At 34.1% G+C, this 14,430-nt stretch overlaps 1 protein-coding gene across 2 annotated transcripts in view; it reads left to right on the top strand.

The window, feature by feature from the left end:
* CDK13 (cyclin dependent kinase 13) overlaps positions 1-14,430 on the top strand; it is a 143,621-nt gene that overhangs the window by 94,106 nt on the left and 35,085 nt on the right. For both annotated transcript variants that reach the window (XM_075558180.1, XM_075558179.1), the window contains exons 6-7: positions 7,906-8,095; positions 9,134-9,190. In XM_075558180.1, the coding sequence (XP_075414295.1) occupies positions 7,906-8,095; positions 9,134-9,190 (247 nt within the window). The remainder of the gene's footprint in view (positions 1-7,905; positions 8,096-9,133; positions 9,191-14,430) is intronic.

Below are 14,430 nucleotides of genomic sequence, written 5' to 3'. Positions count from 1 at the left end.
TCTTTGAAAAAATGTATTAAATAATGTCTCCTTATACTATATTAATATTTCCACTGAATTTTTGGGATTGTTAGGCAAAGGGAAATACCAAATGTAATTCAGGTAGATATTGCCAAATTCTTCTCCATAGGGTACTATTTTGTTTTCCCACTAGCAATGTTGAAGAGTTCCTGACAACTTTGCCAGTGAAGTATGTTGTCATACTTCTGGAGGTTTGTCAATTTAGTATCTAGGTCAGGTTTTAATTTGGTCAAATTTTTTTATTATTATTTATGAGCAAGACTGCATAATTTTCCATTGTCTTTTAAGGCAATTTACATTCTGTGAAGTATTTTTTTTGTCTTTCTGCCCACTCTTGTGTAAAGTTGTTGAAAATAGATATTAATCCTTTCTTTTTAATACAGGTTACAAAAAATTTTTTTTCGGATCACAATATTACTTTGACTTTGTGTACAGTATTGTTTGTTTTCCTTGAGAAAGATCTTTTTTTTTTTTTTTTTTACACAATCACCCTTATTAGTCTTTTTCACTTACTGTTTCTGTGGATATTGATTCTTAATTTGGAAAGGTTTTCCCACTTTACAGCTATGAAGGAATTCTTATTGGTGTGCTTTGTTAGATAACTGATTCCCTTTTTTTCTGTCTGGCACTTCAATTTTACAAATACTGCTATTAAGCCCCATCTTTTCCCCACTGATTTAATATGTGCAATTCTGTGTCTTTATATATAAATCAGTAACATTAATTGTAATCTTCATGTTGTGCCAACCTTCTTGTTATCTCGGTTCACATTGTTTTACCACTATTGCCTTATAGATCACTACCCCTAATCTTCTCATCTGTCCTATGTATAGTTTTCCTGTTGCCAATTTAATCACATAGATAATTGTTTAAAAGAGCATAAAGTCCATTTTGAGCATTGTTTACTAACTCAGCTCAACAGTTTAACGATGAGGATAATTTTGGATCATGGTTCAAATATTTTCTCACATGTTTGGGTTCATTCCTCCAGTCTTGATAGAACCGGTTAAGTTTGGATTTCCTACGAATTTGAAGTTCTACTTCACGTGACACATTGCATTGAGTAAATCTGCTACACAGATCTCTTTTAAGTTTTGAAAAGCAAGGAGGTTACATTCAGGACCAAGGTGCACCTAACCCAAGCCATAGTATTTTCAGTTGCTTTATATGCATGTGAATATTGGACACTGAATAAAGAGAAGAAGAATCCATGAGTTTGAATTAGGGTGCTGGCAAAGAATACTGAAAATTCCATGGACTGTCAAAGAATCAACAAATGTGTTTTGGGAGAGTTATAGCCAGAATACTTCTTGGAGGCAAGGAGACTTCGTCTTGTGTACTTGGAACCTATTGTTAGGTGTGTTGAACAGGGTTCTCTAGAGAGACAAACCAGATTGCTAGTAATTTATCCCTCTGCCCTTCAGTTAATCCTACTTGTGTTTATCGACCAGGCTGGCACAATAAACTATCGCATTAGGAAAGACCAGTTAGTGGAGAAAGGACATCATGGCTGACAAATGTGTTTAGCTGTTTTAGCTAGAGAAAATAATCTAGTGACACTCGTGTATAAGAAAAAACCGTGTATCAAGAAATAATTATACATTAAGAAAACATTGTGTGTGGATGGTGATGAGTTGTATGTGTCCCCAATAAAATGATTTAATAAAAGAAACAACAGCTCAGTCCAACTCAAGTCCATAAGTCCTCAGACTCAACAATGATACAGAATGCAGCAAGATCACAGACCAGTGTGTGCAAAGTTGTGTGAATCCAAGGTTGGTGGAAAATAATTCAGGGCTCCAGCAACTCTCAGGATGGCCAACAAGCAAGAAGGCTAAAGCAAGGAGAGAGGCCATCCTCCAGAGAGCTGCATGTCTCAGGCACAACTCCAAGTGAGGTCATCAGACCTGATTGACAAGCTAAATCCCACCACTACACTTTGATCTATCTTCAAGTTGACATGAACAAAAAAGTGGTGGGTCCCTGACAAGAAGGACTAAAACAGTGGCTACAGCAATGGGCTCAAACATAACAATTGTGGGCATGGTGCAGGATCAGGCAGTGTTTCTCTCTTTGTGCATAGAGTCACTAAAGTCGGGGCCAATTTGAAGACACGAAACAACGTTTCATATTGTATTCCATTTTCCTCAGTATTCCTCTATTAGCCCTTGATCCAAATGAGGAGTAGCTGGGCACTGTCCAGTTCTCCTGGATTTATGGCTAAGGAAGCAGTAGTTGATGACAGCCATTGGATCTGGAATCTGGTTTCATCTCTACTTCTTGGGTCTACTTTTTTTTTCTTTTTAACAATTTATTAGGGGCTCATACAACTCTTATCACAGTCCATACAGATACATACATCAATTGTATAAAGCACATCTGTACATTCTTTGCCACAATCATTTTCTTTTTTTCTCTTTTCTTTTTTTACATTTTATTAGGGATTCATACAACTCTTATCACAATCCATACATATACATACATCAATTGTATAAAGCACATCCATACATTCCCTGCCCCAATCATTCTCAAAGCATTTGCTCTCCACTTAAGCCCTTTGCATCAGGTCCTCCCTTTCTTTTTCTCCTCCCTCCCCGCTCCCCCCTCTCTCTTGGATCCACTTTGTTCTCTCCTGATCCAGGTGTATAGAGACCAATTGTTTTTGGATGACACTCCTAAACTTTTTTTTTTTTCACTCCTAAACTTTTAAGACCCCAGATACTACTCACTGAACTAGAAAGTTGAACTCACATCTACTGCCATCTAGCAATTTCAACTAATAGCAGCAACTCATACTGCAAGGGTTTCCAAAGCTGTAAATCTTTTTGGGAGCAGATAACTTCCGCTTTCTCTTGTGGAGAGGCTGGTGGCTTTGAAAGTGGAAATTTATTCTAAAAGTAGTATTAGTCGAGTTTGCTGGACAATCCCAATAAACCATGACCTGATACCTTTGAACAAACAGAACTAATCCTTTGGGGTGCTTTTTATATGTATTTTTATAATAACAACTTTAATATCCCCCTTTTTATTGCCTTTTAATTTTCCTTTTGTTTTTGGTTACTATTATTGGAAAATGATAAATAGCACACTATAATTCACCTCGCTCTTTTTTTGTTCTACACCAAACTTACTGGTGTGTATTAACACTTGTTAGGTTGTGTAACCATTACACATAATCATTTCCTATTTTCCAATCACCTTTGTTTTATCTCAATTAGCATTCTCTGCTTTTTCATGTAGATTCAACAATTCATTTCAATAGCCACATAAAGACCTCAGAGAGCAATATTCATGATTAAAGAACTTAATAAGGAATTTAGCAGGTTGCATTGCAGGTGACAAATGCTCAGGATACAATTTTTCACCAGGAGCCCTGGTGGCATAATGTTGAGTTGCTAATTGCAAAGTCAGCAGTTTGGAAACATCAGCTGCTTGGAAACTTATAGGGGCAGATCTGCCCTCTTCTATAGGTGCATTATGATTCAGAATCTACTTGATGGCAGTGAATTTGATTTTTGGTTTGAATAAGCACCCAAAGGACATGTGACTCATTTTAAACCTCAGCCCAAAGGCAGTCAGCTCAAGCTCCATTTATCAGTAAACCCAGCTCCCAGAGGCACCCCACTCCAGTAAGTTTCAACTTGGAGGCACTCACTTCCAGCTCTGGGCCAGCAAACCCAGCTCCCTCAATTAAATGCTCAGTGGCAATCTCTCCTCCTACAAGTTAGCCTCCTGCCCCTGTGCATTCAGCTTTACTTGCTGAGTGGGCTGAGAAGTCCATTACTGTCTCATGTTATGTTTCTGCTGCTGCTCTGCCACTCCTGATGTCACAGCTATCTTCTGGGACAGGGACCTTGGGGTCTCCAACAGGATGACAATCATAATGAATCCTGCTAACAGTTACTCACAGGTAATCCTACCAGTGTCTTCTCCCTCCCCTTTTACCCAAACACATGCAGGAAAAGGTCTTTTGGGTGGGAGAAACCTTAGCTAGAAGAGTTGCATTAAGTAGTTCATTGACTCTGCAATCATAAACATAAACCCACTTATTTGCACAAAATAATTTCCTTTCTACTCTCAAGTAACCACTAATAACCACTGATTTTTCTGTTTACCCATTTTGTCTTTTAATATAAAAAAGGTCATACAAGGTTTGTGCTCTGATGATTATTTTATGCAGTATAATGTCTTCAAAGCTTATCTGTGTTGTAGTTATGTATAAGGTGAGACTTCATTTCTCTTTATCACTAAGTAGTATTCCATTGTAGATATGTACCATATTTTGTAGACTCTTTAATCTTTTAATGGGCACTTAAAAATTATCCACTTCTGCTATTGGGAATAGTACTATAGATGTACATGTGTCTGTGTCATTACTGTGAGATCCCAGAAATAGTTATCTAGCATTGACATTGAGTCATTTGGTAGTTCTTTTTCTGTTTTTTGAGGAAATGCCTGTTTCTAAACAGTGGCTGTACCATTTTATATTCCCACTACTGATCTCCCCACAACTTCACCAACTTTTGTTTGTTTGTTTTGCCTCTTTGTTTTGATGATTGCCATTCTAGTAGGGATGAGGTGGCATCTCATTATAGCACTTTTTATTTTTATTTTAACATTTGTATTAACATAATTATCATTCAGGTTTGCAGTTTAAGCATCAAATAATTGTGCTATCATCACTACAATTAATTTTAGAAAAAATTTTTTCTTCCTTGTGCTCATTGTTAGTCCCAACCCCACCCTGCCCCATCTCCCCTGCCATATCCCCAAGAAACTGTTAATCCACTGATCTACATAAATTATCCTGGATTTCATATAGAGAAAAAATACACCAAAAGACAGAAAACAACAAGAAAGTAAAACAGAAAAACTTCCATTGAAAAGATAACAGAAAATAAAAACTAGAAGAAAGTTAAAATGGGTCAAAAGGGAGAAAAAGGGAACTTTAAATCTCACATACAGTACATTTTGATATGTATCTTTCTAATGGCTAATGGAAGAATCTCTGGCTATGTGGCTAAATCACTAGACTGCTAACCAAAACCCACCACTCAAGAAAGATGTGGCAGTCTGCTTCCTAAAAAATCAGTCTAGGGAACCACATAGGGTAGTCTACTCTGTCCTACAGGGTTGATCTGAGTCTCTCTCTCTCTCTCTCTCTCTCTCTCTCTCTCTCTCTCTCTCTCTCTCTCTCTCTCTCTCTCTCTCTCTTTTTCTTTTCTGAGTCTCTTTTAAATATTAGACTTAATTGACTGCATTAAGGAGTCTATTATTTCACTCAGCATAATTTCTTTAAGGCTTAACTATTTTGTAGTTATATATCAGACAGGTCTTCCTGTCTTATGTTTTATGACTATCATTTCTTTGTAGGCAAATACCCCATTTTGTGCATTTATTCTTCTGTTAATGGCTGCTTAGATTGTTTCCACTTATTTTGCTATATTTATAAATGTAGATGTATATAGATGTACATGTGTCTGTTTGAGTTTTACTCTGTCCATTAGAGTTGCTGTGAGTTAGAATGGACTTGATGGCAGTGGATGAGGCTGCGTTGAATTCTGTAGCTATATAGATAGGATTGCCGTGAATCGGAAGCAACTTGATGGCAGTTAGTATGTTTTGAATTTGGGAAGTATGAGTCTTCTACGTTGTTTTTCTGTAGTACTTACTGTGACTCTTCGGGGTTTATTAGCATCCCATAAAAAATTCACATATCTGTGTTTTAAAAAGTTCAAACTTTGTTTAGGATTGTGTTGAATCTACAGATCACTTTGGGTATTGACATCGTAACTATTAAGTATCCCAATATATCAACACAGAATGTCTTATCTATTTAGGTCTACCTAGTCTCATTCAGCTTTGTTTTATAATTTTCCTTGTTCAAGCTTTTCACATCTCTGGGTAAATTCATTCCTAGCTATTTTATTATCAAAGATGTTACTGAACATGAAGTTCTTAAACTTTTTTTTCCTCCAGATTTCTCATTGCTGGTATATATAAACCTCATACAGTTTTACTTGTGGAATGTTTTTTAAATTTATTTAGTGAAATCTATCACTGTTTTGCTTTTGTAGAAACATTTACATTTTTATGAGGTTACACATTTAACCTATTATTTTGCTTATCCTTTATTGACTTAAAACTGCTATTTTTGTAACTTAATTTTCAGTGTTAGATTTCTTTTCAGGTACATACTCAATTTTGTTCTACCTATCCCTTTAACATGACAAGTTATATACATTTTCAGTATGATAGTCATTTTCAAATGTTTTTTAATTAAAAAATTTGTCTTTTACTGTTCAGATGTTTTGACTGGTACTATGTTTTTTTTTAAGATGAATATTAAAATATTTTCATCAAGTTAAACGGTTTTCCATTAACTCACGTGCGCGCACACACACACACCCACAAACCACCACCTCCACAATTCTCCTACAGCACATCCATCAAACCAGAAAAAAAATAAATCTAAAGCCAATTCATAGCAACTCAGTAAGAAAACAAGACAGATATTCCCAAACTCACTTCCATTTAGTCAATGCTAACTCATAGCACAACTGAAGGACAGGGTAGGACTACCCTGTGGGTTTCCACGTGTGAACTCTTTATGGAAGTAGAAAGTCTTTCTTGGAAGGAGCAGCTAGTGATTTTGAACTGCTGACCTTGCAGTTATCAGCCTTCTCATTGGTCCTTATATTGAAATTGCTTTAAAATAAGATTTTTGCTTGAGAATTCTAAATTTGTACAGTTATTAACAATTATTTAATTCTAGTACTTTGTAATATTTTTTCTATTGAGAAAGCAATTATTTAAATTTTATGAGCTAATGAATTGTTGCTAACAAATGAACTATATTTGCTTTTTGTATATTGTTTTCCTCTAACCCTGCTACTCTATTTTTTTTGGTTGCTTTTTCAGTATAGTTGTTTCATCTATTAATATTTATTTCCCTTGTCCCCCATAATTTTCCTTAATTCACTTCTGGTATAAAGTTAATAATGGACGTTTTTGTCTTGAATACAACTTTACATTTTACTATTAAATATGACATTGATTTCAGAGAGGTACTATAATATACTTTTAATAAAGGATTCTTTTAGTGTCAGTTTACTAAAAGCCTTTTGTTTTTAATTAGAACCTGAGTGTATTTCCTTCAGATTTCTATATTTTCAACAGAATGTTACTTTTTTTGTTTTCCTCTGACGCATATAGTGAATCTTATTAAATTGCTCGTTTTTAAATTGCTAAATTATACTTGATTGTAATAGTCCATAAGATGGCTCTGGATTTAAGTTTATAAGTTTCATGTATGCTTTTTGAGTCTCTTCAGAAACACAGTTATATAGTTTATGTGTGAGCTCTTTACTATTTTTAGGTTTTAGTAACAGAATTAACATGGTTTCACAGGATAAATTTATAATTTTAATACTTTCAAATGCCCTGGAACTGTACAAACAATCAAATTAATATCTGTGGAAGACTCATTACAAGATATGTAAAGTCACTTGGCCCTGGACTTTTTATTATTTTAACAATTCTATTACTTTCCTTGATGAATTATACTGATCTTATTTAGCTTCTGTGGAGAAACAGTTTGTTTGATGTCTAAAAGCTATTAAGATTTTTATTTTTACATTAACCACATCTATAAACTATGCAATATGGAAATAAATGGGCTGTTTTTATATCATGACAACTGGGTTAAATATTTTCTTAGGACTTAGTCATTAACATTCAATTCAGAGAGATAGATGAATGTTATTAAAGTGATCAAGTAGCACTTTTTATGCTGCTTTACTATGTCAGAATTTTGCTTTTGAAATATTAAAAGTATAGAAAAATTTCATAACTGAAAATAATTAAGTGTATTGTTCTTCGTAGGTGCATTTTATCTGGTGTTTGAATATATGGACCATGATCTGATGGGACTACTGGAATCAGGCCTAGTTCATTTTAATGAAAATCACATAAAGTCATTTATGAGACAACTCATGGAAGGTCTGGATTATTGTCATAAGAAGAACTTCTTACATAGAGATATTAAGTGTTCAAATATTCTTCTAAACAATAGGTATGGAAATGAACTTGATACATTCGAAATGAGTGACAAACTTTCATTTTGTTAAAAGGATTTAGAATTTACCTTTTCGTAGTTTTGAACTATATCTTAATATACTAACAATGTTACAGCTTGGGCTGCTGACTCAAAACAAACCTCCAAATTTGTGTTAAATAAAAATTAACTTGCAGTAATAGTTTGTAATAATATAAAATTGTATTTTGCTGACTTTCTTGTTTGTTGGTCTTCTACATGATGTTAATGAAGCTTTTCATAACTAGTCATGGTTTCAGCTTTAGGCTAAGAATAGAGTTTAGGATTTTTTCTTTTAAAACATGCATAGTATTTTTTAAGTGAACTTTTAAAAAAAGATATATGTATACACATGAAAGGAAAGTCTTACACACAAACATGTATCTTTAAAGCGTATGTTAAGTATTTCACTAACACCTTTATGCTGACCTTTTCTTGTAATTGGTACTATGTGAGTTTAAGTGAGGCCTGCCTTGTCCCGATTACAATTAGTAGAACATGTTTTTGTGGGGGGTCCTTTCCTTTTTTTAATTATTATTTTAAATCATTTTATTGGGGGTTCATACAATTCTTATAACAATCTAGAACATGTTTTTTAAACATCTAGCATAAAAATTGGAAAGTTAAACATAATTTTAAAACAATGATTTAGTTCTTGAGCATCATTAAGTAAGTAATTTGTCTTACTGCTAAGTATTAGTAAAAATTAACTTTTTGTTGTGTTTCCTTGTACTATCCTTTTCTAAGTAGCAACTGAAATGCTATTAGTATTATTATAATTGTAGTTATAATAAAGAGTATTAATATAACAGTAAACCCATAATAGTATTGAATAGTAACTGAAGCTATCCAAAACACTCATTTTTTACCTTTTATTTACGATTGCCTGTCTCATGATAGTATTGTAGTGTGATCAGAGCTAAAGTTTGTAAAGTGATATTTACTAGTTCGAGAAATAGAACATATGTGCATAATCAGTTTAAAATAGACTAACACTTTTTGTCTTATTCCCATCAGAGGACAAATAAAACTTGCAGATTTTGGACTTGCTCGACTATATAGCTCAGAAGAAAGGTAAGTGCTTCAAATGATTGTGAAAAGCATGAGAGTCAAGTTTTAGAAGCTATATACCATATATGCTTGAGTATAAGCTGACCCAAATATCAGCTGAGGCACCTAATTTTACCACAAAAACTACATTAAAAATGTGCTGGAATAATTTGGCTTATATGCAAGTATATATGGTACTAAGAATGCTGTATTCATAATTCTGTTTTTAAAGAGGGTAATTTACTTTTATGGTAAAAATACAAAATAATGATGCTTTATACCATATTGGGTAAAATTAATTTCTCTTAAAATGTATACTTCAAAATGTGAGTGAAATGAGCTTTTGAAATTTTACAGTGTATAAAATAGAACAGAATAAAGTTTCTTAGGCCAAAATTGGAATGTGTATCCTATGTGATACTTTTTGTGCCTGGTAGTCAAATGTAACTTGTAAATGTAACTTGTCTTGTTGTAAATTACTGTGGAATTCAAAATCATATTTTTGTGAAGTAGTGGATTTTATATAACCAAATTATGGGCTTATTTTGGTTTAATAATTTTCTCAAGTCATTTTGGCCCATTTCTTTGCTCAGACAGTACTCTTATTTATATTTTTAGACACTTACACATACATACATCAGCTACACACATGCATACATATGTATAATACTGATTTCATTGTTTTCCCTAAAAGATAAAAGTTATATTTTCTCCTTGTGTGACTATCCCATATTTTTGTTTTAAAAAGTACTTTTAATATAAGTTCCAAATAAAAGCATTTTCTACACACAAAACTGTAATTTGGCATATACATATAATTTTAAATGAAAGGACATGAAATCCATGAGCCAGGGAACTTTGGCCTTAGTTCTGACATTGTCATTTGCCATTTAACCAACTGTGCAATCTTGACAGATCAGTTAATTAGTCTCAATTTTAAGATAAGGGATTTAGGATAAATAAATATTGATTAAATTTGATAGATTATATTGAAAAACAGATTTCTTCATGATTCTCAAATTCACTGCACTGAAGCAGTAATAAGATAATTTTTAAAGCAACTACCAAAAATTCACTTCCTTTCATTATGATCCATCGAGAAGAAGCAAGAAGGGGAAAATTGAGTCTTGGAGTGTTATAATGAAGAACAAGAGACCCTGGGCCACTAATACCTTTCTCCAGAAACACACTCACCTTTTGCAGAGGCAATGTCACCATCTAGTGGCTTTTCGTAAAATTGCCCTTAAGTGCAAAACTTAATTTTTCTAAGGTTAATAGCTCTCATGGTTTATTTAGTTGGTTAGATATTGGGCTGCTAACTGAAAGGTACATAGTTCGAAACCACCAGTCACCAAAGATAGGCTTTCAACTCTCTTTCTGATGTACAATCTTGGAAACCTACAAAGGCCATTCTGCCTTACAGTGTCACTGTGGTTACAATTTAATTGATAATAGTGAGTTGTTTTGGGGTGTTTGTTTTTTTTTTGATAGTCCATTAATGGAAGAGTAAGACAATCTGTGTCTACTTGTCCTAGGGCAACATTAATTTACATTCAGGATTAAAATTGCCTTCTTAATTCTGGTCACTTGACCTGATCATTCTATGCTGTAATCACTTTCAAGATAGAGGGACCATTTTATACTTTTGTGTTCAATATGTGGTAAAACATTGAATATAGATTGCTCCAGAACAGTGGTTCTCAACCTTCCTAATGCCATGACCCTTTCATACAATTTCTCATGTTGTGGTAACCCCCAACCATAGAATTATTTTCGATGCTACTTCATAACTAATTTTGCTGCTGCTATGACTCATCCTGTAAATATCTGATATGCAGGATGTATTTTCATTGTTACAAATTGAGCATAATCAAAGCATAGCAATTAATCACAAACCAATAAGTAATTATATATTGTTAAATATTTATAATTACAAATAAATAAAATATTTTCTTGAGACATGATGTAGCATGGGTAATAGTCTTCACGCCAGATACTCGTATGTGGGTATATCCTGATTCTCTGCCCACCCCAACCCCTTTATAGATTAGTACTGGAACTTATTGGAAACCCTGGATAATAATGGGGAAGAACCATGGTAATAAAAAGATCATGGATAACTTGTGAATAACAGTATATATTATGTGACTATAAACAAGCTTCTGAATGAAATATTATTTAGATTAGTGATATAAGATCAAGATTGTGTATTTCTATTTTTCTCTTTACTTTTTATTGCAATTTGAGTGACAGTTTACAGAAAAAAAGGAATTTTCTTCAATGAGTCATATACATTTTGTTTCATGACATTGATTGCAATTCCTACAAAGTATCGGTACTCTTACCACTTCAACCTTGTGTTTCTTATTCCCATTATCTCTTACTTATCCTTCCTTCTGAGTTTTTTCATCCCTGGACAAAACCTATTCTTTTAGCATGTGGCCTATAAGAACACAATTAAATTGTCTTTTCTTTGGCCCTAATTAAGGAACTTGTAATTTTGAGCATATGAAGAAAAAAGGAAGACAAATCAATATTTTGGGTACAATGTCTGCAAACACACACACCCCACACCCTGGTGTGAGGATCTCATCCATGCCCTAAATACTAAAGACTTCCAAAACCAAATTTCAAGCGTCGATCTTTCTTCTGATAATCAGTCCTGTTTGCTTACTTAACTCTCTACCTAGGTGATCTGTGTACCTTAAACATAACATTACAAAATCCATAACCCGTTTCCAAGAAAAATGTCTGTTCTCTGTCCTTTCTAAACCCTCTTTTAGTTAATAGGCATCTAGTCTCTTCCGTATAACAGATACGTCTCATTGCTTTTGAGTTGATTCTGATCTTACAACATGGAGTCGAACTAGGATCTACAAAGGATCGAGAATGGTGTGTAAATAGGCTATATCTTTTCACCATACTTATTCATTCTGCATGCTGAGTAAATAATCCGAGACGTTGAGCCATACAAAGAACATGGTATCAAGAATTGAGGAAAACTCACTAACAACTTTAGATATGCAGCTGACACAGTCTTTCTTGCTGAAAATGAAGAGGTCTCAAAGCACTTCCTGGAGAAAATTGCCACCTTCATTGTGAATTACTGGACCAGTGTGCAACATTATGATAAGATTGATGTTGTCAGGGTTTTACTGAACTTTTCTCTATAGTCAACACCCATGGAAGTGTAACAGTCAAGAAATCAAAGGAAATACTTCATTGGGCAGATATCCTGCACAAGACTACTTAAAAGTATTAAAAAGAAAAGATACCACTTTGGTTGGGTGTACCTGACTCAAGACGTGATATTTTTAATCATCTTATATGCATGTGAAAGCTGGATATTCTGAATGAGAAAGACTGAAAAAGCATTGATCCATTTAAATTATTGGCAAAGAGTATTTGAATGTATCATAGACTACCAGAGAATGAGTAAATCTGTCTTGGAGGAAGCAGAGTGGAAATGTTCCTTATAAAACAAGCATACTTCATTTGAAGCAAGGATAAGTGATAATTCATTTCACATACTTTGGCTATGATAACAGAAAAAGGAAATAGATAGGTAAACAGTAAGTTCTAAAATGTAATGATGATGCATTTATCTATATTATTTATATTCTAAACCTACTGCCATCAAGTTGATTTCCAGTGGGAGTGACTAAACGGGTTTTATGAGACTAACTCTCTGTGGGAGAAGACGACTTCATCTTTCTCTTGTGGAGCAGCTGGTGGGTTTGAACCACGAACACTGCATTTGCAGTCCAACTCTTATCCCACACTGCCACTGTGGGAATATGTAATAATAGGTTTCCAGGAGGGAGAATATTTTAGCTGCAGTCTGAAAAATATGTAGAAACTTTCTAAGTGATATGCAGGATTTTTATGAGCCCAGCAGTGAAAAATCAGGATGTTTTGCCTCCTTGGGGAACTTAAAGTCCAGTGTTGTTTAAGTGAAAGCAAAACCATTAAGACTTACAAACCTTGACCTTCACAAAACAATATTGTGTGTTGTAGGTGTATGCCGCTCATTTACATTTGTCTTTATACCATTATGCTGAGTGCATTTGGAAAATGGGTTGACCTTGTAAGTCTAGAAGCAAAGGTAATCACGTAGAAAACTTGCAATAAATCAAGGTGAATGATAGGTGTTGGGAAGATGGAGGTAAATTACTGGGATCTTAAGGATATAAAATATTCAGAACTTGGTGTTTGTTTATGTTCACCTCTACTATTAGGTTTCTGCTAAAGCAAGTCAATAAATTGTTTATTTGGATTTATAGGCAATGAGGGAACCTCAAAGTTTAGTTATTTAAAGAATAATTTTCTTCTCATTTGGTAATCTGTAATAGTTATTGGTGCAGAATTAAGAATATTTAACCAAATCATCAGGTCATGTAGTGATTTTGTTTCACATGCTAATTCAGAGAACCAGTCTGAGAGATGTGGCATCTTTCATACATCTCTTCCAAGATTGTCATTATTACCGTCAGCCAAAAAAGAGAAAAGAGGAGTGGATAAGCCGGGCTTAGAAATGGCACTCAGCACAATTGCTCATGCCCGCCCTTTGGAGAGATTTGTTCGTGTGGCCTCACATAATTGTAGTGAAGATGGGAAATGTAGAGTAGCTGGGTATCTACCATAGAAGAAAGGAACAACAGATTTTAGAAAAGTGGAGTTTGAAAATTAAACCAGATTTTTAAGTCTGTACTGCAAATGATCAGGCTGTTTTCTGATAGGAAATGTGACAAGAAAAAAGAAGTAACAGGCACTACATAAATGCAAAACAACTTTTGTTTAATCTGTAGCAATATTTAAAACTGATTTTTCTTGGGAGACATCAAAAGGAAGGCAAGGGGTATGAAAATAGAAAGGAAAAGGAAAACAATAAAGGAACAGTTTTATTTACTGTTACTTAGTGAGGGCAGTACATTTGAGGAAGTAAATTTGAGCTAAACTCGAATTTGTCAGTAAAGGAAAACCTAATGACCTGGGAAACATCCCAAGTAAAAGATAAAAAACAAGTGTAAAGTCCTGGGAATGGACTTGGGCGATTTGAACTTCATGTTGCTCAGTATAAATAGATTAGACCATGGGAATGGAGCCCTACTGAGCAACATAAAGAGTTTAGAGTTGTATTTAGTTGTAGTGGGAAATCAGTGGATAGTTTTAAGCAAGGATTCAGCATGTAAGTGATATAAGTTGATTTTATGCTTTAAAATTGTGGAGGAATGGAGGCAAGGAAACCAGGTACACGATGGTTC

This window comes from Tenrec ecaudatus, chromosome 9, assembly GCF_050624435.1.
Source record: "Tenrec ecaudatus isolate mTenEca1 chromosome 9, mTenEca1.hap1, whole genome shotgun sequence".
NCBI classification, from domain to species: domain Eukaryota; kingdom Metazoa; phylum Chordata; class Mammalia; order Afrosoricida; family Tenrecidae; genus Tenrec; species Tenrec ecaudatus.
Note: the sequence above shows the minus strand (reverse complement) of the source record. Positions and strands in the feature narration are given on the sequence as shown.